Here is a 26581-nt window from a genome sequence, read left to right as displayed (position 1 = left end):
TTTGTTCTTGTTTACACGTGTTTGCCTTAGTTGGGCAAGATTTGTGCTTTTTAAAGGAAGTCTTCCTGCCTCTTACGGTTGCTTCAAACTTGTTGATTAACCAAGCTGGCATCCTTTTAATTTCGGTTTGTCACTATGTGTCTTCAGCAGTCCCTCAGAATTCCCTGAGGGATGGCACCTGTAGCATATGTACCTTTTAAAACGGTTGCCAAGTTTATTCTTAAACACTTTATTTCCACACTTTAAATTTCTTTGGTGTGCATCAATGAAATCAACCTCTGGTATGTTTGGCGGAAGAAAGACTATTGTGCTCAGAACATTATTTACCTTGTGATTTCCCCTCTTAGAGATTCAGTTTAATTTGTCCTTGGTCTTGCTGAGATTTTTATGGAATTCCCATGAAACTACAAAGGGAACAGTTCGGATCTTAGCCCAGTTCTGTTGCTCTCTCTTCAAATGGGCTTGGTCATAGGGTTGCTGATCTCTACGTGGAACCTGGAGATCTCTCAGAATTACAAGTGTTCTCCAGATTACAGCTGCTTTGGCGGGTAGACTCTGGTATTATACTCCACTGAGGACCCTCCCCAGGCAGTACCCGCTCCCCCCAAATCTCCAGCAATTTCCCAACCAAGAGTTATCAATCTCTTGGATCCTGGCCACAAAACTTTTTCTTGTGCAAGGCCGAGCACACTGCAATCCATTTAGCCTGGCCAGAATTTGCCTCTTCCAGATTCTATTGTGTGTCACTCATTTCCATCCTTGTCCCCGACCACCTCCACTCACTCAAACACCCGCATCTCATGAAGGGCTTTGTGGAGTGCTGAAACGTTTCAGCGTATTCCGGAACAGCAAGAGAGAGCTTTCTAAAATGTCATGCTCCTATAGGTTTAGTTTTGTGGGACCACTGCTCTGATTTTAGTTTCACTGTGATGAAATGGCCCTGAAGCAGCTTCAAACAAAGGTCCCCTGGTGACCTGTCTTTAAAAAAAGAGACTCGCATCTATAGTAAATTTTTGGTGATTAGTTGGGGCAGATAGGTTGCTAAACAGTCTCGAAAGTTGTGGAGCAAATAGAACCACCCCGGCTGTGTTTACGGAATAAACACAGGGAACTGACTGCAGATGCCTTTGGGATGGAACCATCTGGGCGTGTTTGTGCAAATGAGCTTTGCCTTTTCTATCCTGATAAACTCCACTCTGTGCCTAATTCCCTCCCCTCTTTATCTGCTATGGGTGGGTGGGGACTGCCTTCTTTGTAAGAGAAGAACCGCAACTCCGTTGTTGATGGCTGGATTCATTCAGCCTTTTTATTTTTCTGGATGTTTAAGTATAAAATGGAGTAACAATATATTGTTGGCAAGAACTCGGGATTGGCTTTGTAGAATTAGAATACGAGAAGGTTAACATTATTTTCATTAAGTCCAAAGTCTGAGATGTTTGGGGCAGGGCAGAGTGGGGGGAAGCCCAGAGCTCAGAATATATGACTTTCTTACGGTTTTCTCTGTGGATAGCCATGTGATGGCACATCAGGCAAAGTTCATTAAACCCACATAAAAACCAGTGCCAAATAGCTGCGGCTTTATGATCTACTCTAATTACCTCTCTAATCTGTAACGCTGAAAGCTTTGAAACAGACTCGGACTCCTATTGACAAATCTCTTTTAAAAAACCCAAACAAACACACTTCCTCCTGAGTCCTCCTTTTGGCTGAACTCAAGCATAAAATTCAGTTATGCAAGTATGAATCAACAGTTTGCTCTAGGAGTGGCTGAACCATTAAGGGGGCATCCAGGAAATAATGGAAGTTATACAATACTCAGTATCAAACAAATGTGAGACGTATGCATAAAATACAAGTGGGGAGGGAGGGAGGTTATAGAGTCCTAAGGCTGGAAGGGGCCTTATTGGCCTGCAGGGTCAATAGTCCCTGCTCAGTGCAGGAAATCCAAAGCTAGAACATAGTTACCCAGCCTCTGTCTGATAGCCTCTTAGTGGGCAAGTTCCTCTGTCAGACAGCTCTCACCATTGGCTTGTTTCTCCTAATTTTAAACAGAAACCTACTCTCCTGTAACAGGCTTAGATCTATTCTCGCCCTCGGAGCAGCAGAGAACAAGCTTTTGCTTTTTGAGGAGCATGATCTCCTCTCAGCCTCCTTTTCTCCTGGCTAAACTTACTCAGTTTCTTCAACGGTTCTGTATAGGACATGTTTTGCAGACTCCCCTACCCCCTCTCCTACCAACCTTGTTGCCTTCCTTTCAGCATATTCCAATTTGTCCTGTTTTTCTTAAAGTACGGCACCCAGAATTGGGTATAGAACGCCGAGTGAGGTCTGACTAGCATCGGTCATAGATATTCTGTATTTTAAAAATACCTCTTCTCACAATGCTGTATTCTTTGTTGGCAGAACTTGGTGAACTGCTCTGTAATTTTTGAACAGCTATTGAATGTTCCTGTGAAAAGAGGTTTGTAGGTTTTTGTAGCTTTTAAGCAAAGAAAACCAGCCTGAGATGATAAAAGAGTAGATACAGAATTTATCAGGAACGTGTCATTGGGGGGGGGGGGGGGAATTGTCAGGATTTTTTAAAAAGAAAAATGAAACATTCCAGAAATTAATCCAGTAGACCTCAGAATTAAGACTACGCTCTGTTCTCCAACACCATGCCCCCCAATTATTTTATTAGCAATTCCCTGCAGGTAATGATCTGGCTTTACCATCTGCTGTGCTGATATAGCAGGTTTTAAAAATTGAGCTAAGAGTTACTAATGCCAGCAAGGGCCTCACAATGATGACCCTGGTTTGCATTTCAGATCTAGGCACGCACAAGAAAATCTGCAGTCACCTGCATCATAACTTCACCATTCCTCAATGATATTGTATAAGAAACGTGTGTGTGGACAGGGAAAACACACCCAAGCCAGTGTGGCATCATAATAACCAGAATGCTTGGGAGAAAAAAGGTGGCTCAAAGCTGTACTTCTCCTTTCACATAGTATTGAAAGGGGGCCCTAATCCATCACTTATGCTTATGATAGTAAGAATTACTTGGCTGGATGATCCCTTTTTTGAACGGCAAAATGCCCAGCTGATATCAATAGTGAATGGCAGGCATGTTTATTTAAAAATGGAAGCAACAATTGGAAAGAAAATCCAGGCTTATACTCTTCATTGAACAGAAATCTGGACATTTAAACAAATGTGTATTGTTTACAATCTGTAGCATTCTTTGTATATCCTCCCGCATAAAACTAGGAGCCTTGGCCCTAATAAGCAGACCAACTTATTTCTCTTTTCTTTTGTTGGTTTGGATTTTAAAGCTGCAAAGTTCCCAGAACGGTTCTCACACCATACAATCAATGATTCAGTATCCCAATGTATGACCAGAATTCTCAAAATATTCTATATATTCAATGAATAAACATTATTATATACAATTATACACCATCAGAACAAAGAGATACAACGAGCCAATATAAACACACTCAGCAATTCATTCTTGGAAAGGAATCAAGGATCTCTCAGTTCATGAGAGATCCAGTGCAGAATGGTAAAGTAAATGAGGCAGGGTACATCACCAAAAATCCATAAGGTTCAAGAATCCCAGTCCTTTCAAATTTATGGGTTGGTGCAATCCTTTTCCGTGTTGTGCCTTTCTCTTGCACAGAAATTCACACGGATGTTCATAGTTACTCTGCCCCCAAATGCCCTACAGACTGTACGGCCCCATCTGTTTCACACTCGCTGTGCTTCCTCATGGGCGGTTAATCAACCTGGATGGTGTATAATTGTATATACAACCTGATGGTGTATAATTGAGAACTATTCTGGGAGCTTTGCAGTTTTATATTGTGGTACACTTCCAGTTTCTTGCCCTTTGGTTTTGTGTTGGATTTTAAAGGGCAAAAATCTGTACGGTAACATTAACTTTTCTCCTCTCTAATGCTCCTTAATCACCCCAGTGTAGTGGAACCAACCAGATGAATGGCCCTTTTCTTTAAAAGCAGCTTGTTCTTTTTTTCTTTTGTAGTTGCTGAGCCTGGCACTTTCAGCTTATGTCGTAAAAACTACTCACAGCAGTCTTGAAAGCAAACAAGGATTGCCTTTAATAAATCAGATTATTAGCTGGACAACATTAGGTAAGGCTCCCTATCTTGATCTAGTTTTATCTTGAATGTCGGGCTTGTAAAGAAAAATATTGGCATAATGTTTTCTGCTACTTCGTAAGAGGGTGGGGGTTGGGTCCCACCAATCTGTACTACTAGCAGACATGCTTTCTTTGATGAAATAACCTTATTTTGATGCAAGATGAGTGTATTACTGTTATTGTTGTTGTTGTTTATTCGATTCATAGCCCACCCTCCCCACAAGAGGGCTCAGGACAGGTTATAACAGTATAATAATACAGAAATAAACAATTAGATACATTAAAACCACAATCATCAGTATATATTTACAATCAAAGTTCCAAGATGGCAGCCTCCTCCCCTCCACTCTTTCCCAATCAAAATGTAAACAAGGTAGAGGAAAGGGGGTTCAAACTGGTATCGCCACAGTGACTGCACAAATGGGGGGCAGATGATTATGACTTTGCAGTCCCCCCTTGACAGGAGACTGGTAGGGAGGCATTTCTAGAGACCTTAGACGCCATACACCTGGCAGAACATCTCTGTCTTACAGGCCTGCTGAAAGGTCTTGGCAGGCCCAAGTATCCTTCGACAGAGAGTTCCACCAGGTTGGAGCCAGAACTGAGAAGGCTCTGGCCCTGGTCAGGGGGCCCTTATGTCAAGGGAAGGCCCCTCCTACTGGAGGAAAGGTCCTCCACTAATAGGAGTGCCTCTACCATCTGAGTGCTTCGAGTGCCTCTAGCATCTGAGACTAGACAGGTGGCAACCCAGGAAAAAGCCTTCTCAGTCATGGTGTCAAAATGTTGACATTCCATCCAGGGAGACTTGTCTGTCTCCTTCTATTGTTGTCTTTCACCAGCATTGGTGAAGACTTCTTTGTTCTGTTTGGCATACCCCCCCAATAATTGTTGTTGTCCCTCCTCCTTGGTTTTGCTATTGTATGTTTATATATATATTAGTGAATTGTTTTATGTATACTTTATTTTAAATTATGTTTTATCGATGAAACAGTTTAATTTTTTGATGGCCACCTTGGGGAGCTATCTGGGTGGAAAGGCAGCATAGAAATTTTTTTAATTAAATTAATTAAATTCATAAATAACCTGAAGATTCTTGCCCTTGTCTCTAGTTCTTCACGCTTTCCCCATGATCTGTGAGAAGGGACTGCAAACTTCAGTTGACAGTGCCAGCTGTTGCAACGGGCAGTTCTCTCTGCTTCCCAACTGCCCCTTCCCTTCTCTCTTGACCCACTTCATGTTATCTTTGATGTTGTCATCCCAATGTGAAAACTGCTTTCCTAACAGAGGAGCAGTTTTCACAATGCCTTCTTGGATAGGCCAAAGCAGTCGAGTTTCATGGTGTAAACTTTTCTACAAGCAGAAGGAAGGAAATCCTATGGAAATCCCCCCCCCCAAGTTAAGTCCCTCTTTCATGAGGTAAACTCAGAAAGGTGACAGCAAAGGAAGTCTTGCTGCTCTTCTGTCTGAACTGTATGTTCTGGAATTCTCCCTCCAGAAGAGTGAGGAGAGAGTCTCTACTATTGCCAGCGAGCTAGATTGTTTGCTTTCAGGAGTGGGAATGCAAGATAGCTGTTCATTAATAAGAAAAGTTGAAACTCCCCGCACCCTAGCCCCAGTAGTGCATCACTTTTGAGAGCAGTCAAAGGAGAGACTATTCAAATAGCCTTGCGATAACCCGTTATTTTCTGTTTATTGCAGCTTCATCCTTGATAGTGCCGCTATTAAGCTCTACGGTGCTCTTTTCCAGGCTGCTGAGCATACTCCTTTCGCTGATGTCCACATATCTTCTGCTTAGCACAGGGTAATTCTCCCTGTTTTTCTTATTCAGTATTTTCTGTATGTTTTATGTATAGATTAAGCACATCAAGTCAATTGGGGGAGAACCGAGGAAACCCCCAGACTTCCTAGAGGCTGCTGCAAAGTGGGAGAGGAACTTCCCATTGAAGTATCATTGCCTCGGAGTGATTTAAGACAAATTTTTCAAGCATCTAACATGCCTCCTGCCTGTTTGTTTTTTTTTTTAGTATCTGATAGGTTAATCAAAAAAATATGGAAATGAAGTTCATTTGTTGAAATATAGAAACTGAATTGTGGGCTCCCGTTCCCTGCGGCCTTGTCAGTAGCTGGAGCAGTTATCTGTGACATTCTTCCTATTGTTAATGTTTCTTATGCATGCATAGGAGGGAATAAAAATCTATACGTTGGTCCTTTTGTTCCCCCCTTTTATTGTCCAACTAATACCTTTGTGTGTATGTAGGTATGAAGTCCTTTTTCCTCCAGCCTTGGCTTTGTTGATGTTTGTATGGATCAATGTAGAACAAGAAGCACTGCAAGGCTATGGAGTGTCATTGAAACCAAAGGTAATGCTTGATTTGTAGCCCTGTTTACACCAGAAGCCCCGTTCTTAAGTTACAAGGAATGTGTGTACAATCTGTGTACAGTATGCACTTAATTTTTTTTATACATGCATTGAGTAATATTCATGCTACATTCAGTGTATGTACAGCCAAACATGTTATTGAAACTATATAAGTGATGGCCCATTGGCTTTCTCTCGTGGTCCTAGAAGTGGGGCAGTCCTTACTCTTGGCTTCTTCTCTCTGAGGGCAGGGTCAGTCAGTTGATTTTGATCCCGGAGGGGAGGGGCTTATCCCTGGAATTGCCAGTCTTTTTGGCTTTGCCATCCAAGCAGGATGTCTTCGGCAGCGCTTTGCAGAACACAACAATCCCGGTGAAGAAGAAACTGCCAGAGATGAGCAGGGTGTGGGGGCGTGCACCTGTAATCCCAGTACTCAGGGAGACGAAGGCCAACAGGCAGTTTGAAGCCCTACCCCACCTCAGTTTTGCTCAGAGCGATGGCGGGCGTTAGAGCCAGAGGTCCCTAGGTTCTCCTAGGTTCCACAGCCGCAACTGCAAAACTCCATCAAGGTCTCCCACCATTGGGCTGGGAGGAACCCCCCTCAGATGAGCAGAGGGTGTGGTGTTTGAGTCCGCAGTAGCCTGTCATGGAGACCGATATTATCAAGAACTCCCTCAGGCTTGGAGGGAGCAGCCTACAGCAGCAGCAAAGGAGCTGCTCCAGTCCCGACAGCATAACTGGACCGTGGTAAGACTGATCAAGCAGGGAACGGGGCCACAAAAGGAAGGAGGGAGGAGATAAGAGCAACAGAAGCCTCAGAGCTCTTCAATCATAGTTTTGTGCTGTGTGCATTTGTTTATGTCGAGCATTCTTTGGCTAGTGCCTGCCCCTCTACACACATTAAAAAGACCCTTTTTCTGTCCCATCAGGGGGAGCCCAAATGAGTCATCAACCAGGTAGCTGCAAAGGCCAAATCCCCAGTGCCCAGCAGTCATTTCCACTAGGCATGTGTAATTGATACTTACGGATACCCAAGTCATACCAGATCTGAAAGATGAAAGTAAAAAGACCAGTGTTTGTAGAACATCTCTTTAGCTGTGGCTGTAATTAAGCCTGTAGAACATGCATACAGGCTGAAGGTGTATATTATAGTCAGATCCCTTACAAGTCTGTTTATAAAATCTCTGATGGCTGCCTCTTGAGAAACTGAGAGGAGAATCCAAGGTATGTTTCTCATAAAGGAGTACTGGAAAGAGTCATGGGAGGGTAGATTTCAGATGATCATGAAGAGAAGTTTCATAATGGTGAGTTTGACAATGGCATCAACTACATAGGATGTTGGTGGGCTTTCCCTCATTGGAGGTCTTTAAGCAGGTTTTTGGGCAGCCATCTATTAGGGAATCCTCTACCTTTGGATTTCCTGCATTAAGTGGGAGAGGTTGTGCAAGGTGGCCTGTACTCTTAGAACTAGGTCACGAGCAGGTGCTGATGCTATATGCTGTGTACAGCAACTCAGCACTGGAGTAGAACAAGTACACCTGCTGTGGAGATGGAAAGCCACAATTCCTTTCCTCTATAGCTCACCAGAGGGCTCTTCTAAAGCTGCCAAACCTCTCATGACTTTTGTGAATAATGGAAATATGTCCTTTTCCAGTAGGTTTGAGGAAAGGAAGGAGAAATAAGAGAGCAAACGGAAAGGTCAGGGAGTTATTTCTTTACCTACGGCAGCAGAGATATTTCTACTGGATCATTCTAGATGAGCGATAACTTTCTTGAGAGAGTCATTAAAGTATAATAAAGCTGTAGAAGAAGCGGCTTTCATGGCTGTACGGGCTGGCTTCTGTGAAGGAGCAGCTCCTTAATTTCTCATTTGCTCCCCTGAAAATATACCTTTAATATCAACGTGAACTAACTGACACTGCTGTATTGATTTCTCTCCCGCTATCTTTTATAGCTTGCTGCCCTCAGCTTTTCGTACGCTGCTGATATAACTGAGTTTCAACAACTCCACGTGGATGACGTCAGGCGATCTTTTTTCTTTGTATCCTTTTGCTCTTGAGCAAAGGCCTGGTTGAAGGAACTTCTGCTGTGGCTCAGAAATTTCCAGATTTCCATGAAACCTGTTGGGGCCCCAGAAGGAATTAAAGGGAGAGGACCAGTTCAGGGAAACTGTTTTCCTGCCCCCCAAATCTCTTCTCCTAGGATTCTGTAAGCTCTCAGGGCAGGTTGTTCCTTACCCACCCCCACCTCATGTCTTTCCCCTCTTTAACTGATACTTGGCTGCCTTCAACATTCTGCCCCTTCTGGAGCATTTTTTGGAGGGGTTTCCTTTCTTTTGGCTCATCTAAAAAGGCATATCATTCGGCATATAGCTGCCGAGTCTCCCAAACAGGTAAAGGCCGTTACTTCAAGTGTGGGTCACCAACAGTACAACAGCCTGGCTTTGTGTAATGAAGGCATTTATAATGCATCTTTGTGCATTTTTCATACAGAAATTCATTGTTCATAGCAGGCTTTGCCCTCTTCATAATCTTGTCTCCAAGTGTTGCATTTTATTTTGCCCAGTAGAAATCAACGGCAACTATTTATGAACTTGTTAGTTCCACCGGTGACCCCTGTAGCCAAGAGCCAAGCTTCTTGTATAGCTCTGGGTCTTGATCTGCAGAATTTCCCATCCTAGGCTCTATTTCTTGGTCATTCTAGAGGAAGCCAGTGAGGTCTGGTGGCCAGAGTGTTGGGGAGATCCAGGTTCAAATCCCCACTCTGCTTTAAAATTCACAGGGTAGCAGCGGGCAAGGTGCTCTCATCCCAGTCTATCTCACTATATATAGTGAGCTTCCTAGAGAAAAGGCGGACTCAAACTTTAATGGGCGAGGTTATGATGGAAAGTTGGGTGTGTCGCCTGAGTTTTAAAAAGCAGGAAAAACATAAACAGGACAGCTAGCAAAACAATGCGATTTGCAGTAAAGTGTCAGATTATTTTAAAATCGTTCAAAGACATCAGGAAGTAGACAACAAAGCATCAGAAGCTCTCAGTTCTCTGCTGAAGCTCTGCTGAATTATCTGTTACGTTTAAACCTGCCAATCTTCTGAGGAGCTTCCAGAATTACACATGATTACCTTCTCCTCTGTTTTGTCACCACAACAACTCTGAGAGAGTGTGACCGGCACAGGGCACCCCTTCCCTCAGAGCTCAGTGGGAGTTTGAACCAGGTCTGCCTGGTTCTCATTAGACCCTCTAACCACTATTCTGGCTCTCAGGTGATGTTCCTTTCTGTCTTCCAAACTATCAGGAGAGAGCTAGCTAAGTACACCTCCCTAGATAGCCAGTTTCAGGAAGATCACCGGTACAGAGAGAGAGAATTTGGGTCCTGCAAGTGTGTCTTTTGCTTTAAGGAACTATGGGCAGAGCCTTCAGTGACCCAGAGAAGGCATGACTTCTTTCTCGAAGAACTTTGCATCTTAGGACGTAGAGTCCACGATTAAAGATTCTTTTGTTCCTTTTTTAAAAGTTAACTTTTAATGACCACAGCAAAGAACACAAAGAATGAAAACTCCACTTCTGCTGTTCTGAAACCATACGCTATGTCTCTTTTCCCAAGACAGAGTGTTTCAATTTAAATTAGACCCCAAAAGCTTTGTAGTGGTGGTAAAAAGCACATCCTAATTAGTGCTTGCAAACTGGCCTATTGCAAAGGGCCTGGGGCAGCAGTTAACATGATCTTCCACAAAGAGATGCATGTTGTATATCCTGATGAAGCCAGCAGTGCAGGTCCCTTCTGCTGTTGGGCTTTCCATCCCACTTCACACACACCCGTCCAGTTGATGTAAAAAAGATGTAGTTATACATCCCAACTGGAGGAGTCTTGCTTGTTGCACTGTTGGGTCATGACATTATTAAATCTAAAATGACATAAACGTGCTTTGAATTTCTGTATTTGCACAGGTAATTTTCTAACACTGTACACAGTTACATTAATTTATCAAGCTTGCAATAGAGAAGCACCTTAAAACTTTGTAAGGGATAATACCAGCCTGGTTTTGGAGAGCTGACGATTGAGTCTGGAGATCTGGGAGAAGGCCAATAGAGGACAAATGGCCCTGCTTTTTCCCTTAAATCTATCTCGCTGCTGGCATTGCCAACCTCTAGGTGGGGCCTGGAGTTTTCCTGGAATTACAAATGATCTCCAGACTATAGGGATCAGTTTCCCTGAAGAAAAAGACAGCTTCACAGGGCAAACCCTATGGCATACCATAAATTCTAGATGAAATCCCCCCCAAACTCCCCCCTCCACAGGCACTGCCCCCAAATCTCCAGGAATTTCCCAGACCAGAGCTGACAACCCTATTCACTTTGGAAAGCCTACATGCAATGGTTTGCCCTCAGTGTCTCCCCTTGACAGTTGAATGGTGGGGCATGACTGAAAAGGCAGTGGGGTCCTGTTCTCATGATGGTAAAGAAATAGGAGTAGATTCCCCTCCCACACACACTTCTTTTCCTATTAAGCACTAGATGCTGAACCATTGAAATAGTAGAGCTTTAAGACTCTTTCAAGATGCCGATAAGGTTAGTTCAGGTGGTGTGTGGATCATGTGGATCTAGCACAGTGTAAAGAAGCAGGAGGAAGTGAGTAGGCCTGAGTGCCTCAGGTCACCCGAGGGTTGCAGAGAGAGCTGGGCTGCAAAGACTATTTGTAAGCCCGCTAGTAAATAAATTCAGACAAATGCATCATAGTTCCATCCCACGCTCTCCCCTTGCCTCCCTAGTGGACAGTTGTTAGATCAGCTCCCAGGCTTATGTGCTTCATTGTTGTAATTGCTGCACGTAAAAAAGTCCTACTAAAACAGGCCGAAAATTTATTGAGAGGGAAGTATCTAAAGAGGCCCTAATTCGCAAGTTGCGGATGGCCAAAGAGGCTCTCCCTGATTCTAAAGGTGTGTCCAGGTAGCAGAGTTTCCAGAGCACGTCTCTAATGTGTTTTTCTCACTTCTATCCTTGTTAGATCAAAAATTTATGAATATGAAAATCCTCACCTCTCTTACATGGATGCAAAACTGTACTTGAAAACTCTTCCTTCTTACATTTCTAGAATGTGTAAGTGTTATGAGATTATGCTTTAAAAAGATTGTGTTATGTTTTTTCCTTAGCCCTGCACAGGTTTTTTTCATAGTGACAGCCTTTTTTGGTACTGGAAACATCGCTTCTATTAACAGGTAACTATTGGGAGTTACATTAAGAGCCAGTTTGATGCTGTGGTTACTGTGGTGGTCTGGGAGACTTGAGTTCAGATTCATATTCTTCCATGAAGTTTGCTGGGTGACCTGAAACCTGCCTGCCCCTCCTATCAATTACCTCACAGGGCTGTTGTGATGATAAAATGAGGAATGGTATATGCCGCTCTGATTAGGAAGGAAAGAAGGGGAAGGGAAGGAATTAATGTGCCAGAGAGACAGAAAGAAGGTGATTGCCCCATCCATTCTGTATGGCCAGTGCACATTTAGCAGATGTATAATTTCTCTTATTTTGCATAGTCTGACATTATTTTTTATTATTTTTACATAATTCTGGATTTGATATTTATAGGGACAGGCAAAGTATCTGAAGTTCCTTTTCTTTATCCCACCCTCCTCTCATGAAGTTCAGGCTAGCATATGTGGTATAATCATCTCACCTCCCATATTATTCTTACAACAGCTCTGTGAGGTAGGTATGGTAAGTGTGATTGGTCCAAGGGCAACCCTTTAGCATCATGACTGAATGTTGGGAGGGGGGGAGGTTACCTAGGTATCCCACTCCTAATCTGAACCTCAAATCGTTATACAACACTTTAGCCGCATTTGTTGTGAAGAAAGAAAAAGACTGTGAGATAGAGAAGAGGGGTGGGCCAATAGCTCAGGTGAGGCCTGAGGCTGATACCAGGTCAATTACATGTACAAGCTATTGCATACCCCCCCCCCAGTTGGGGGAAAGTGGGACATGAGCAGTGGCTGATCCTTGAAAGTGGATTGTAGCAACTCTTCTTCAACAATGTGCTCAATGTTTGATCTGGATATAGTCAAATAGAGCTCTTGATCGTTACGAAAACAGATTGTGGAATCCTTTCATAGAACAAAAAAGTAGGAAAGAGTATTTATAAGTCTTAAGTAGCAGGCAAGGGTATACTATTTACACTTTTCAAACTAAAAGCAGAAGTGATAAGTACAATAATAATAATAATAATGGTGCCATCCTGAACAGACTTATACCCTTCTGAGTCCATTGAAAACAATATACCCTACTAAGTCCAAAAATACACCCTACGAAGTCCATTGAAAACAATGGACTTAGTAGGGTATATTTTATTTTATTTTATTTTTTAGACTTCCTCTTCTTTGTCAGTGAGGCCTGAAGCAGTTTACAAACATGATTCTGCAGTGTGAGTTGCAAACTTATAACCTGAAGCACATCACTTTCTTATGGCAGGGGTAGAAAAATGAAACATTGTTTCCTAATGGAGATAATCTTATGCAAAACTCCTCTGATTAATGTGAATTTTGCTTTCAATCTGCATTTGTAGCTTTGATCCAGCCTCAGTCTACTGCTTCTTGACTGTGTTCAGCCCTTTCATGATGGGAGCTTTGCTATTGTGGAAGGTCAGTAATTGCTTTTTGATGAAATGCTGCCATCAGATTGACTGAATTTAACACATTGCAGGCCGTTCGCATGGGATCAGCTGTATACTCCGCTAATTCTTTTCCCCCAAGGTACAAGCATGGGGGGAAACATTCAGTTTATAATCGTAACTTGTTTTAATGGCTGCTGTATGACATTATGGTTTTAATTTGGTTGGGCTTTAACATACATTTGACCTGATTTTCCATTTTTTAAAATGTTATAACCTGTGGAGACCTCTCGCTAAGATAAATAAAATGAATGCTTTTGCCGCATGTGGAACTGCATACTAAATTACATTAGTAGCTGTTTTTCATGGCAATAAATCATAATAAAACCTAAAAAGCAGAAGCCTGCAAGGTCTTTTCTCTCGGCCTTTGCTACACAAATAGCTAAGCATAGCCTTTTTGAAATACCAGATCACCAATTTAGGTAACGCTCACCCTGACACAAATTTTGTGAATTGCGGGCACCTACCGCAGCTCTTATTTTCTCGGGGACCATTGCGGTAATGACTGGAGTTGCCATATCGAGACTTGAACTGAAGTAGTACTCAGAGAAGTTTCACATGAACCTCCATAAAGAATAAAAGTCCTAGTTGGACGTTACTTTTGAGAACAGACATACCTGATGAGTGGGGCAGTGGAAAGGGAGGATCTTCTAATGATAACGTTATTACGAATGGCAGTTTGTTTTGATCTTATGAATGGCTGGCTAAGGGTAAGGGAAGAAGTTTAAGGGTGGCTCAGAGGAGAGGTTGGCTAATAATTGGATGGGAATCCCGTCAGCAGAAGGTACTCACAGATGTGGATCATCTCCACTTTCCAGCAGGAAAGTTGATTGCTGGGGTCATAGGAGTAAAAGCTAGTTGAGTCATGGGGAAGCAGTGAGGAATGGGAGCCCCTTTCTGACTCTTGCTGAGAGGAAATGTCACCCACCTCACAGGGTGTTTTCTTATGGGGATAATGATAACACTTTGTAAACCGCTCTGAGTGGGCATTAAGTTGTCCTGAAGGGTGGTATATAAATCGAATGTTGTTGTTGTTGTTGTTGTTAGTAGTTAAATGGATCTGCGGAATCCAACCCAGTGCATATTTCTGACTTGCATTCCCATTTCTTCATTGCATACAACTGACTGCTGTCCATGCCTTTTTTAAAAAGTGTAGGTATGTAGAGGCTTTTGGATTTGGCTTGCCTGATTTGGTACATTTCTGTAGCAAGTCCTGCTATAGGCTAAAAAAATTAAATTAAACATGGTTTTGTCAACTTTGATTCATTTTGCTGTAAGACCAGCCGTTGCAGGACTCCTTAAGAAGTGAAGGAGGAAGCCCATCCATTTCCCTCTCTCTCGCACACCCTACATTGCAGCATACACTACTTTTGATGCCTCTTCTACTACCTTGGCCAATCCAATGTAGCTGTGTGTATTTAAACAAAGGGCTTGACATAATGGACCAATCAGGATTTAGCGACAGTTTCTGGCAACACTTTAAGGAGGTGCGCTTCATTCCAAAGGGTGGATTCAACCCCCCTGGCTCTGACATATACCGGGATCAACAGGGCCTTCTGAGGATGGAGTTTTCCTACCTGCAGCTGGTTTACAAGAGGCTAGACTGTCCGTATCCTGTTTGTCCCAGAAATCATTGAGTTTGCACAAAGGAAGCCATGTTCCAGTGAAATACCACCACAGGCATTCATGTTTAGTAATATAGTTACCCGTAGTGCCTTTTAGCTGAAATACATTTTTCAGTTTAAATTGCTGCTCCAGGTTTTACTATTTAATCAATGAACAAACGCTTCGCCTTGAACCTCACACCTCTTGATTTGCAGACACGTCTTCCTCACTCCCTCAAACTCTGCTGCCTCCCATGTTTTCCTTGTGGCGCCTTTAAAAGGCACAGGTTAATTAACCAATCCGTCAACAGCTCAGAAAGAAGAAAAAATGAAAGTCAACGAGCTACAAAAATACCCAAGTGACTGGAACACAAAACCTAGTCAAGGTTTAAAGAGCAAATAGCTTCGTGGACCTGAACATAAGTCTGAAAGTGAATTTGCTTCCAATGTGATCTGTTGACTTCTAACAATTTTGCAAACATGCAAGTCTGTTCCAAATTTTTATTTCAGAGCCTCCTTTAAGCTTAAATATTTTGTCCCCTGCCCAAAATAGCTGATCTTAAGCCAGTCATTTCAAGAGGCAAGGCACACCTGAGCTTCTGACAGTGCTGGTCAAAGCAATGTAGCAATGTAGCAATGCATTTGGCACGCAATTGGGGACTTGCAGAGCCGCTCTTAGGAACTTTGACAGGACATGCTCAAGGGGAGCAAAAGAAGATGATGCTGCCCCTGTCATGGTTCCATATAGGAGTTGGGCCAAAGTTTTGGCTTTAAAGAGTTTTAGGGCAGCAGGGATGTAATGTCCACCCTTTGTTCGAAGAGATCTTAGTATATTGTGAGCTGACTTTTGCCCGATATCTGCTGTGTGGACAATTTGCACTTTTTTTGAACCAGAGGCATGAAATACTGCACCAAGATATTTAAAGGTCTGTACCTGTTCGATCAAGTGGCCATCGATGGTCCAGGTTCTAGACTTCTGTTTCTTACCGAAGGCCATTATTTTTGTTTTTTGATCATCTGTGGTAAAAGAGTCTTCCTTGCAGTGCTGTACCTTTTCTGAGCCCTTCTGAGCCCAGCTGGGGTCCTTGACAAGATGGCTGCATCATCTGCATATAATAAAATAGAGATCTGGCATTGCTTTAATTTTGGAGGATGAAAGGCCTGGTTGCTTAGGGATTTGACCAAGTCATTTATATAGCTCAAGACAGTCCTTTGCAAACTTGTGAGCCTAGGCTTTTCACCTTCCATGATTTTAACCATGAGTTTTGATCAGGCAAAACAGGCTGTAAAACAAAGGATATTGGACACTGAACACCAGCTTGATTTAGGGAGGGTCCCTACTTTTCTGTCCCCTGTGAATACCAGATATATAGTCAAGCCAGCTGCCTATCTGTCCCTCTTGGAGGTGCATAGTCACAGGAGGGTCTTTACACTGGCAGGGTGTGCTGCACTTCCCCTTGCTGTTTTAGATGGGCGGTTTTAACAGAATTCCCTATGAGAAAAGGCTTTGCCTCTGCAATGAAGGAGAAATTGAGACTGTAGATCACGTTCTTCTACGTTGTCCCTTCTATCAAGATGCTCGCATCAAGCTCATTACTCCCTTGATCAATAACATACCTGGAAGAACAAGCTTGGAATATGCTAGGCTATTTCTAGAAGATGGAAACCCAACAACTACAGCCTCAGTCGCAAAATTTTGTGCAACGGCCTATAAAATCCGTCAAATGCTCTCATTATCAGGGTTTATGTAAATACCACCCTTTTATATTACTGTTTTAATTTTGTGCTATTTTTACTAATAATTTTATCTCTGTAATTTTGTAGTATTTCTTTTATGCTGGTCTTTGACCGTATAATAAATTTGAGTTTGTCCCATGCCCACATTAGAACAACAATCTCAAACAGAACTGAACAGCTAATAAAGGAACAGGCAAGGACAGGGCAAATTTAGTGGGGGGGGGGGTTATGTCATTAAAACAAATGGCATATCTTTCAGATGAAAGCTAATCTGATTTGAGAGCCTGTTGGTGTTGGTAACCCTCAACTTACTTATTGTAATGCTAATAACCGTTTTAAGAAATGGGTCTATGTTCTGAGTGATGAAACTGGATTGGGATGCTGTGCTTTAAGTTGTAGGATATGACAAAGCTGAAGTTGGTTCACCGTTCCTTATTCGCAATTCCCAGTTCCTTATTTGCAGTTCCTAGTTCCTTATTCGCAGACCAGTTCCCAGTTCCTTATGTGCAGTTCCTAGTTCCTTATTACCCCCAAACAAGCACTGTAGGAGCACATATCATACACCTAAGCTGTTAACTCAAGAACTGGGCTTTGTAGGAGGACACAGTATATGTCCACTTAGAGGGGAGAGTCTGCTGAATACAGAAGTGTATGATATGTGCTCCTACGGTGTTTGTTTTGGGGAACAAAGGTTTTCAGCTTCCCCCAATATTTGTGTTCTGCTCTCCGAATAAGGAACTAGGAACTACAAATGAGGAATTGGGCTGTGAATAAGGAACCAGTAACTGCGAGTAAGGAACTGGGAACTGGGAACCCACTTCAGCTTCATTAGAATGTGTGCAATTTAAGAGCATCTTGTCTTATTCAAGAACACAGTGACAACCATAATAGTATTTTCCTTATTCAAGGGCCCTCAGTTATACATTGCAGAGACTTTTAATATATGAAAACTTTCCCCCAAATACATAAAATACTATACAGAAAAACGGAATGGGCAAAAATATGTTCATTCATGTGTGAAGATTAGGTTAGTACCTTTTTTGCTGTGTAAACTTGGGTGGCCTTTACACACTTGGCTTAGAAAGATACTGGTTTTCAAGAGAGAGAGTTAACTCAGAGAACTCTCTTAGAATCACAGCCTGCCTCTGATCCTCCTCTTTTCCTGAAGTGGACAGTAAAGTCCAAGCTAGTCTATAGTATACCATCTGCATATGGGATTTAGGAACATATAAACCTACTTTATATGGCACCAGACCACTGGGCCTTACTGTCTCACAGGGGAACCTTCCACTGCCCATCAGAGCAAAGTGTTGCTGTAAGTGGAATGGATCTATGAGATCTGTCTCAACATCTGTATTCTAATCACAAATGGGGGAGCACAAAAGTGGTTTTCAAACCATCTCCTAGGGAACTGTGGGGCTCCTTGGAAAGTATGAGGGTTTCCTCTCTGAAAATGTAATGACATCTGTTGGAAAGATAGCATGCCTATCGCTAGATAGCATTGAATATTCAGCATATGGCTAGCTACCATGAATGCCTATTGCTAGATATGAATATTCAGCATATCCCAGAATCCTCTGCAAAGCATTGACATTCCATAGCAGATAAGTCCAAGTTTTGCAGCAGATTAATCAATGCAAAAAGTGGTCTTTGAAGGTAGAAAATTAGAAAATGTAACACTTTTTTTCCTGTATCCAAATTATGTTTAATTTTAATTTAATTTATTGCATTTATACTCCGCCCTCCCCACATCAGCGGGCTCAGGGCGGATAACAACACAATTTAAAACATATTCCCTAATATTTTCTATACTGGATAGAATGAAAGAAGACTTGTTAAAATGTCTTACTGTATTCTGCAGAACTGATGTTGCTCAGACTGAATGTTTACATCTATTAAGTATATAAAATGTTTAGACTTTGGGGTATGAGCTCAGCTGCCCCTGAGAATGTTAGCAATGTTAATTTGGCCTTGGGCTGCTTGGTTTTGTGAAAGACTGCCATTAGCTTAATGATGTTTCTGTGTCCTCAACAGATTGTAATCCCTTTTGTTCTTGTGTCATGTGCTTTCGAAGCCGTTCAAGTCACAACACAGCTATCGTCTAAAAGGTACAGCAAACATTTCAAGTCGCAGTTGCTTTGGGGTTCATTTAAAAGGTACAAGTTAAACAAGCTCAGGCTGCTGTTAGTTCCCTGGACATAACTTGCACAGGGCTACAGGCTGCAAGCCATGAGCTAAGAGCCCTTTCGCCTCTGGCCAAGCACAGACTTCTAACTAACCTCCAAATAAGGAAGGGTAGAAGTTCAGCCCAGGTCTCATTCAGCTGGCTCAGCTATTTCCAGTTAACTCCCCTGCTCCCACCGCTCATGATTTTACCACCTAGCGTGAACATAGCCCAGCAAAAGATAGGTCAAACAAGTTCGTTGATGGTGTATCTCAAGACGATGATATTGACCCAATTCAGATGCTTACTGGTTGGTTCTCCTTCCCACCACATACCATAAGTAAGAAGTGAGACATGCCAAGCAGAAGACCTTTCATGTGGCCACCCATTTCGCAGGAATCAAGAAAAGGGGAGAGACCATGCAAAGCAGGCTTTTGCATATCTGTGGCTCTCCATGTGGAAAGATTGTCACTGTTTGATAAGCATTGGAACTAGGCTGCAAGTTTTCTGTTTCCTGCCATCCAACAAAAGCAACTTAGAACTATCATCAGGGCTTTTTTTCAGCTGGAATGCGGTGGAATGGAGTTCCGGAACCTCTTGAAAATGGTCACATAGCTGGTGGCCCCGCCCCCTGATCTCCAGACAGAGGGGAGTTTAGATTGACCATTTTCGCCGAGGGCAACCCACAGTTCCACCACCTCTTTTCCCAGAAAAAAATCCCTGACTATCATTAATGTTGCCTGTACAACGTGATGTTCTCAGTTTTCTGTATCCTGTAATAGAATGTGCATTTAACCTATGAACAGAAAAGACCGAGGTTTGTCAGTCTTGTGTTTAACGAATGCTGTTTGCTGCTGACAATTCTAAACAAAGATTCTTGGGTGTGATCTCTGTGAGTTGATAGGAATGTGTATGTGCCATCAAATCGCAATTGACCTATGGTGAGCTCAGTAAAGGGCTTTCAAGGCAAATGGGAAGCAGAGGTGGTTTTGGCATTGCCTTCCCCTGCAGTCTTCCTTTGTGATCTCCCATCCAAGCACTGACCCTGTTTAACTTCCAGGATCTGATGAGATTGGGCTATACCATGCCACCTTCCCTCTCGAGTTGATAGGTACATGCTTGTTTCTCTATGGTATCACTGTGGAGCGTTGGGACAGTAATTTCAAAGATTTGATGGTATCTAGTTGCACATCGCTTTCCAAAGGCAAAGATGCTTGTAAATTAATCTGCAAGAACTTGACTTTGTCACATTGCTAATGAACTTGTAAAGGTTTTGTTGATTTAGCTGATGCTAAGTTAATAGGACTAGATTGCGTTGGCTTTTTTTCTCTCCATGAGAATATTATTTGTTATAAGGCACTGTGATAATCTTGCTTAATGCTACGGTGTAGCACATTTTAATGAAATTTCACACTGTAGCTGATAGCATTTTTTATAACAATAATTCTTATGAATAAAATTATTATGATAGTTAATGACCCATTTCATTTTCCTGCTACTAGGTCAGCTGTCTGCAGCATTTTTTCAGTGCAATTCCTGGGCAAAACCAGTCATTAGCAATTTATAATAGCGTCCGCATCGCCTAATATTTCAATTACTTAATGAAAAGATAAAGATAATGAAGAGGTCTTTAGCTGAATTTTACTTCATTTGCTCAAAGTTCATTTGCTGAAATCTGCTTTTCTCAGTGCAAATGATCTTGTATAGCAAAGTCTCACCCAACTGGTTTCCTGTGCCTGGAGGCTTAAGTGGAAACCAACGTTTAACCATTCACAGAAACTGAAGTCTGTCATTTAACAGCCTTAACTAAAAGGAGACTTCTTTATCATCCTGGAACAAATAAAAATAATGTTCTGTTGAGGCTGGCCTGCTGCTCTTGAGTTGTGGACAGGCATGATTGCCGTGATTAGGCACCTGACATGATGAGTGGAGGGAAATGGCTGCGGCTAAGAGTTGTTTTTAAGGAGGGCTTGGACCCAGAAATGGTAGGTTGAACGGGCAGATCTGGTTTCCAGCTACGGAATGCAGGCCTGCAAATGTGCAAAAGGATGACAGTGATGTTAGCACGTGCAGTGGTGTTACTTTTCATTTTATTCCATATTTGAAACTGACTTTCCTCCAAGGATCCATTGGCAGCATACGTAGGATTCTTGAGGTACACATTCTCATAGGCCCTGGGCACCCAGCAATGGGGAGGGGGGTGCATAGCAAACTCAGTGTGGGGCAGTAGTCCATCTCTGTCTCTCTTACCAGGCTGCCCAAGTGCAGAGTTTAAACCTTTCATGTACAGCACATGGTCTACATACCAAGCGGCCTTCTCTTGGCCCCTCATGGCAAGGAGTTCCCTTCTCTCCCTTTCCTCTCTTTCCCTCTTCAGGGCAGCAGGGTGTTCCTTCACTTCCATCTCTCATCTTCTGTTGTCCACCCCAGGCTTTGCCTTGCAGGCTCTCTTAAAATCCACTCTAACGTCTGGACTCACCTCTGTGGCTGGAAGCTACCACCTCTCCCCTGACCCTACACTCGATGTAACCCTAAAAAGATTCCATCTCCCACAATATCATCCACTACAGCCAGAAAGCTCCCACCCTACAGCACTGGTCTCTGGCCATACCAGGGGCTGGCAACTCAACCCCTGGATGCATCTTGTCCCTTCTTGCCCTCTGCCTTGGCTGCCTTGGCAGTTCTCACTCTGTCTTGCTCCAGATGACCTCTAGCCCCAGGCTTACACTCTCCAGCCCCCCATATCCCCCTGGCCCTGTGCAGTACACTAGTTGGTCCAACCAGTGCAATTCCTAGCTGGGTGGACGCTTGAACACAGAGCTCCTTAATTATTCTGTGCAGTATATCGCACACTGGCTAGCTGTGTTAATTTCCTGACGGTCCCTCCACGAGCTCATCTGTAACAGGAAGGTGAGGTTTCCAAACAGGCTCAACTTCTGGCACTGCTTTTCTGAGAAATATGTCTCTGGCTCCAGCAAAGAGTTTCCCTGCCTTTTCAGTGACACCTTCCTTACGATCTGACATAATACCGTAATCCATGTTGTAATGCAACATGGATGGAGCTTATTGCCTAAAGCTGCTGAGGCCTTGTTTGTCAATCTCACCCGTATTCTTCATAACAGAAGCACACTCCGCATCTGAGATCTGTATAGCAGCCTTTACTGTTGCTCTTGTTAGATTTCCTTTCCATACCTTTACCAGGCGCTTTCTGTGATGTTTAAGAAATGAAAGTTTGATTGGTTATCTAAGTGGTTATCTAAGAGCGGAACTACAAGTGACAAAAGGCACAGGTGGGACACTTGTCAGCTTCCCTCAAGTTTTGATGGGAAATGTAGGCATCCTGGTCTTGCAGCTCGGCTCTCTGACTGCTGTCCAATGGACTTTTCAACTGTCACTTGTCCAACATTCCGCCAAGCTGCCTACATTTCCCATCGAAACTTGAGGGAAGCTGACAAGTGTCCAATCTGTGCCTTTTGTCACTTGTAGTTCTGCTCTAAGTGGACCCTTTTAGTAGATCAGTTTCTGAGATCAGTTTAGTAGATCTCAATTTCTGCTCTATATCCTGCCTTGCTTACCAAAATGATTTTAGCACAAGGGGTGCATATTCCATGTTTCTGAAGTTGCATCAATGAGCACAGAATTTCGTCCTGGTCAGATCTTGAAGATCTTTGAAAAGCAAGTTTCCAGTCCTTAAGGCTGTGGATCCAGTCCTGAGCTGCGTCTAAAAAAATCCTGGTGGAATCTTAGGAGTTGGAGGGGGAAGCTAAGTAAAATGTCCAGTAACTTGTGGGGGGAGGGGGGCAGTGGTTTCATTGCTTTGCAAAGCGCTTTCCTGCCCCCCACTAATAAATAAATGTTGTAAAAATAAGGAACAGTAGGGAAATTGGCTTCATATAAACAGATCACAAAATTTAGTTTCCCTTGGTACATAATTTATGGAGGTGTTTTGTTTATCACGGGGACAGTGTGTGCAAAGTCCTGGTAACCTTAATGTGCGATTCTAAGAAAGCAGATCAAAGGAGAACTGCAGTGCACCCTGAGAACTGGGTTTGTCATATTCTTGGAATTCTGTGAAGCTTTGTTGTTTCACTATTGAACTATGAATTATTGTCTTCCTCTGACATGCTCTCTCTTTTCCCCTCCAGGCTTTTTCTCATTGTTCTTGTGATTTCAGACATTATGGCTTTGGTAAGCTACTGTTGGACATTCTGTACAAATGAGATCAAAACCCAGAGAGCCCTGCTAATTCAATCAAGAGATATCTTGAATTAGTTTCAGACTTCAAAGTTTCTAGAACTGGGGCAGGGAGTTGAATTGAAATCCTGCATAAATTGAAGATAAAAATCTACCCCCACCATCACAATTCCTTGTACATAATCTAATGAACGCATCAGAAGAGACATCACCATTATTACTCCCGTTCTTTCCGCGTGCTATTTTTAAGTCAGCATTCCTTGATTTTCATGTATTTTGTAGTGGCTGTTCGAATCTGCGAGTGAAAGAGAATGCGAGATGCACCTAGGTGCCTAGTTTAATTTTTCATCTTTTTTAGAACAAAAGGAAAAAATGTCATGAGCTGGCTTTTTATCTTTGAAGAAGAGATGAAAATGATCAAAAGAAATGGGAGAGAATACAAGGAGGGATAAATGACAAGAGTGTGCGGTGGGGAGAAGAAGCCTGCCTCAGCATCCACCTTGTAAATTCAAGATCAGAAATGATTAAAATCATAACAGCATCTTTAAAAAATGCAAACTGTCATGTTAATGTCCCCTAAAAGCATATTCAGTCAGTCATGTGTATTTACATGTTGTGACATGACTTCAAGGGAAGGGCTTCAAAGCAAGGGGGAAAAGGGCTCTGTGCTTTTGTGTTCTCACTTCCCACATCCTGGTTCCTTCCCCTGAGGACTTACTTGAAGTGACAACACCTTCTGTTGTGTTATCTCACTGTGTAAGAGGGTACCATAGAAGAAAGGTACCTAATACTAGACATGGGATTATTGTCATAATTTTAATTACAAAGTAGTAAACAAGCATAATGTACATAGCACTCGGTAGTTCTCCTGGGCTCCGATCTAGAGTGTCAGCTTTTTTAGTGGTGATTGTTCCAAGCCCAATCACTTGCCAAAATATGTGGCTGTCGTTTGATTTAAATTGGTTTAGGTAGTCCTGCGTATGGGAGGAAACATTTACAAGCTCAAAATTACAGGTTATAATATTTAAGGAAAATATTCTGGCGTATAGTGCCAGTTCAGGAGGGTAGTACATATTATAAAGGTTTTATGAGGAAAAACAGTTTAGATGAACATCTGGTAGAGGCCCAGTTTTGGGTTGAGAATCACTTTACAGTATTATCTCTCAAGAGTTTGCTGTATAAAATTGGTAATAGTAACTGGTATAACCAGTTGAAGGTTATGTTGCCTGGGGAGGGGCTGTTGGCCCAGAAGTAGAATGTCTGCTTTGCACTTAGAAAGTCCGAGGTATCTCCATTTAAAAGGATCAGGCAGCAAGTGATGTGAAAGACCTCCATCTGAGTCCCTGGAGGCCGCTGCCAGTCACAGCAGACCAACCTTGATAGCTTAATAGTCTGACTTGGTGTAAGACAGCTTTTAGGTATTCAAAATGTTGCGGTGGGCAGTCTGTGTGGAAGAGCACTGTCAAAACTCTGTGGGAGGGAGAACCTCCTTATCAACCAGCAACTGGGCAATCTCTGCTTCTTCCTAGTGCTGTACTGCTGTTTAGAACTGGGAGGTGGCAATTTTGCCATATCCGGGGCTAAAATCACGAGGGGTTGGTTAGCAACCACAGTATTCGCTCTTTTTATACCCCTTTTGATGTACCAGAGTGCGTTACGGTAACAATGTCATTATGGAAGGGGGTCTCTAATGTACAAAACCAATGCTGAGGAAGAATAAGAAGAACGAAATGCCAAAGACCAGAGGGCGAGCTATGTTTACTTATTTATTTAAAACATTTGTTAGCCACTTTTCTATCATGCATGAACTCAAGGCAGCTTAAAATATAAATAAAAACAATAATGGATTTAAAAACCATGTTTAAAAACAATGCAGTTTAGGACTGCCAGTAAATTAAAAGTAAAGTTAATTAAGAGCAGTCCTAAATAAAAACGCCTTCGGCTGCCTCCTGAAGAGGGCCAGGAGCACATCCTTAATTCCATAATTAAGTGGCAATGGGGCTGCCACTGAAAAGGCCCCCTCTCGTGTATCCATCAGATGAGCTACTTTGGTTGATGGGTCAGTCAGGAGGGCCTCTCTCTGTTATCTTAAATAATTCCTGGGCAGGAACATATAGGAGAAGACGGTCCTTCAGATAAAGGGATATAGAGCAGCCCCTGAGAACTGTGACTGAATATCGCCCCTGTAATTTCCTTTAAAAGGAGGCACAGTTCATGAAATCCTCTACAAGAAGCAGCCAACAGAGTGGAAGAAGAGACCAGAGTCATATAATGCATTGTCTTTTCTGGAAGTTGTCTACATCAGTGGGAGGAAATGATGCCAGGTGGCTGGTTGCTCTAAGAGTTGCCTCACGCGCACAGTTCTTATAGGACTGTCTTGGCCCAGAGGATTCAGCAGGGAATTTGAACCTCCGCGTCCTCTGATCAAGTCCACCTGCCTAATTACTTGTTTCCTGACCTGTTTGTGATTTGGTTAAACATTTTCCATTAGATCCTGTCCTTGTGTTACTTCAAGGTTTAAAAATCCTGACTAAGCAGCCTGGAACATGGGTCCTGCCTTGTCATATTCTCATTGTGCAACATTTATTAACTGAACAAAGATGTTTTCTCTTTTTTCCCTCCTCTAGCACTTCTTTTTTCTGGTTAAAGATTATGGAAGCTGGCTGGATATTGGAACAAGGTACAAGGCTTTTTTTTCTCTCTTCCTCATTTTAGCTGCAATGCTATATTTATGTGCTGAGCACACTTTGCTTTTCAATAACTTTACCTGCCACCAACTGAATGCAAATGTTTTAATACTGTTTCCGTCATCTCACTTTCTCATATGTAAATGTTAATGATGACCTTCTTGTTTGTAGTTCTTCCCTGCCCTGTTTCATCTACTTCAGTGAATGAGTGATGCTTTCTGTCAACTGGGGCATACTCTGACGTTTTTATTTTCCTTGATTCCCTTTCAGTGGTCTCTTTTATATTAAATCTGCTTTTCATAGTACCAGAACCAAGGTTTCATGAAGCTGCGTGTCCTGATATGCAAAACTGGGCAAGATGGTTTGAAAGATAGGCTTGTTCACAAAAATAAGATGAAAATGGTGTCTCGACATCTTGTAAGCGTTCTCCATCAATTACATAGATGTGAGTACCATTATCACCATGAACCAGCACTGGCTTGCTAGATAAGCAAATTAATGTTTTCCCCAGGAGGTGCGTTATCCTGAGGGAAAGATCCACAGCCTTGACATCTTCAACAATCATTTAACTGGGCCCAGGGGATACTTATTTTGTAAAATGTTGGTCCCTCCTATTCTCTAAGGCCATGGCTTCTCGGCATATTCCTGTGATGTAGGTTAGGCTGATGGAAGAGCAAAGGGCCCGATGGTTATCCTGTGACCTTGCTGGCAGAATGAAGATCTGAATCCAAGTCTCTACCATCATCATCTGGCACTCTAACCACCACTACACCTATGCTGGCTGCTAAGTTTACTGCTAGTATGTTAGGATTGTTGCTAGTTAAGCATCCATCACTTCTATTCCCCAACTATCTTGGTGTTCTTTGTCAGTAATTCTTTTGGAGTACATCCCCTGATTGCCTAGTGGCAACTACAGATTCCACCCCCCCTCATTCTCTTGGCCCAGTTTTCTCAAAAGCTTTAAGGAAGTGTCACTTAGAGAAAGTGTATCCCATGAAGCCATTTAAAAAACTATCCCAAGTCCAGAAAATGA

The 26581-nt window shown here is 42.6% G+C and overlaps 1 protein-coding gene across 1 annotated transcript in view; it reads left to right on the top strand.

Moving 5' to 3' along the window:
• PIGN (phosphatidylinositol glycan anchor biosynthesis class N) overlaps positions 1-26581 on the top strand; it is a 114557-nt gene that overhangs the window by 68048 nt on the left and 19928 nt on the right. Inside the window, exons 20-28 of the mRNA XM_054985957.1 lie at positions 4025-4133; positions 5840-5942; positions 6399-6501; positions 8455-8541; positions 11659-11714; positions 13058-13133; positions 18538-18611; positions 22813-22855; positions 25489-25541. Coding sequence (XP_054841932.1) covers positions 4025-4133; positions 5840-5942; positions 6399-6501; positions 8455-8541; positions 11659-11714; positions 13058-13133; positions 18538-18611; positions 22813-22855; positions 25489-25541 — 704 coding nt within the window. The remainder of the gene's footprint in view (positions 1-4024; positions 4134-5839; positions 5943-6398; positions 6502-8454; positions 8542-11658; positions 11715-13057; positions 13134-18537; positions 18612-22812; positions 22856-25488; positions 25542-26581) is intronic.

This window comes from Eublepharis macularius, chromosome 7, assembly GCF_028583425.1.
Source record: "Eublepharis macularius isolate TG4126 chromosome 7, MPM_Emac_v1.0, whole genome shotgun sequence".
Classification (NCBI taxonomy): Eukaryota; Metazoa; Chordata; class Lepidosauria; order Squamata; family Eublepharidae; genus Eublepharis; species Eublepharis macularius.
The sequence above is the reverse complement of the archived record's forward strand: the minus strand, read 5'-3'. Positions and strand labels throughout refer to the sequence as shown.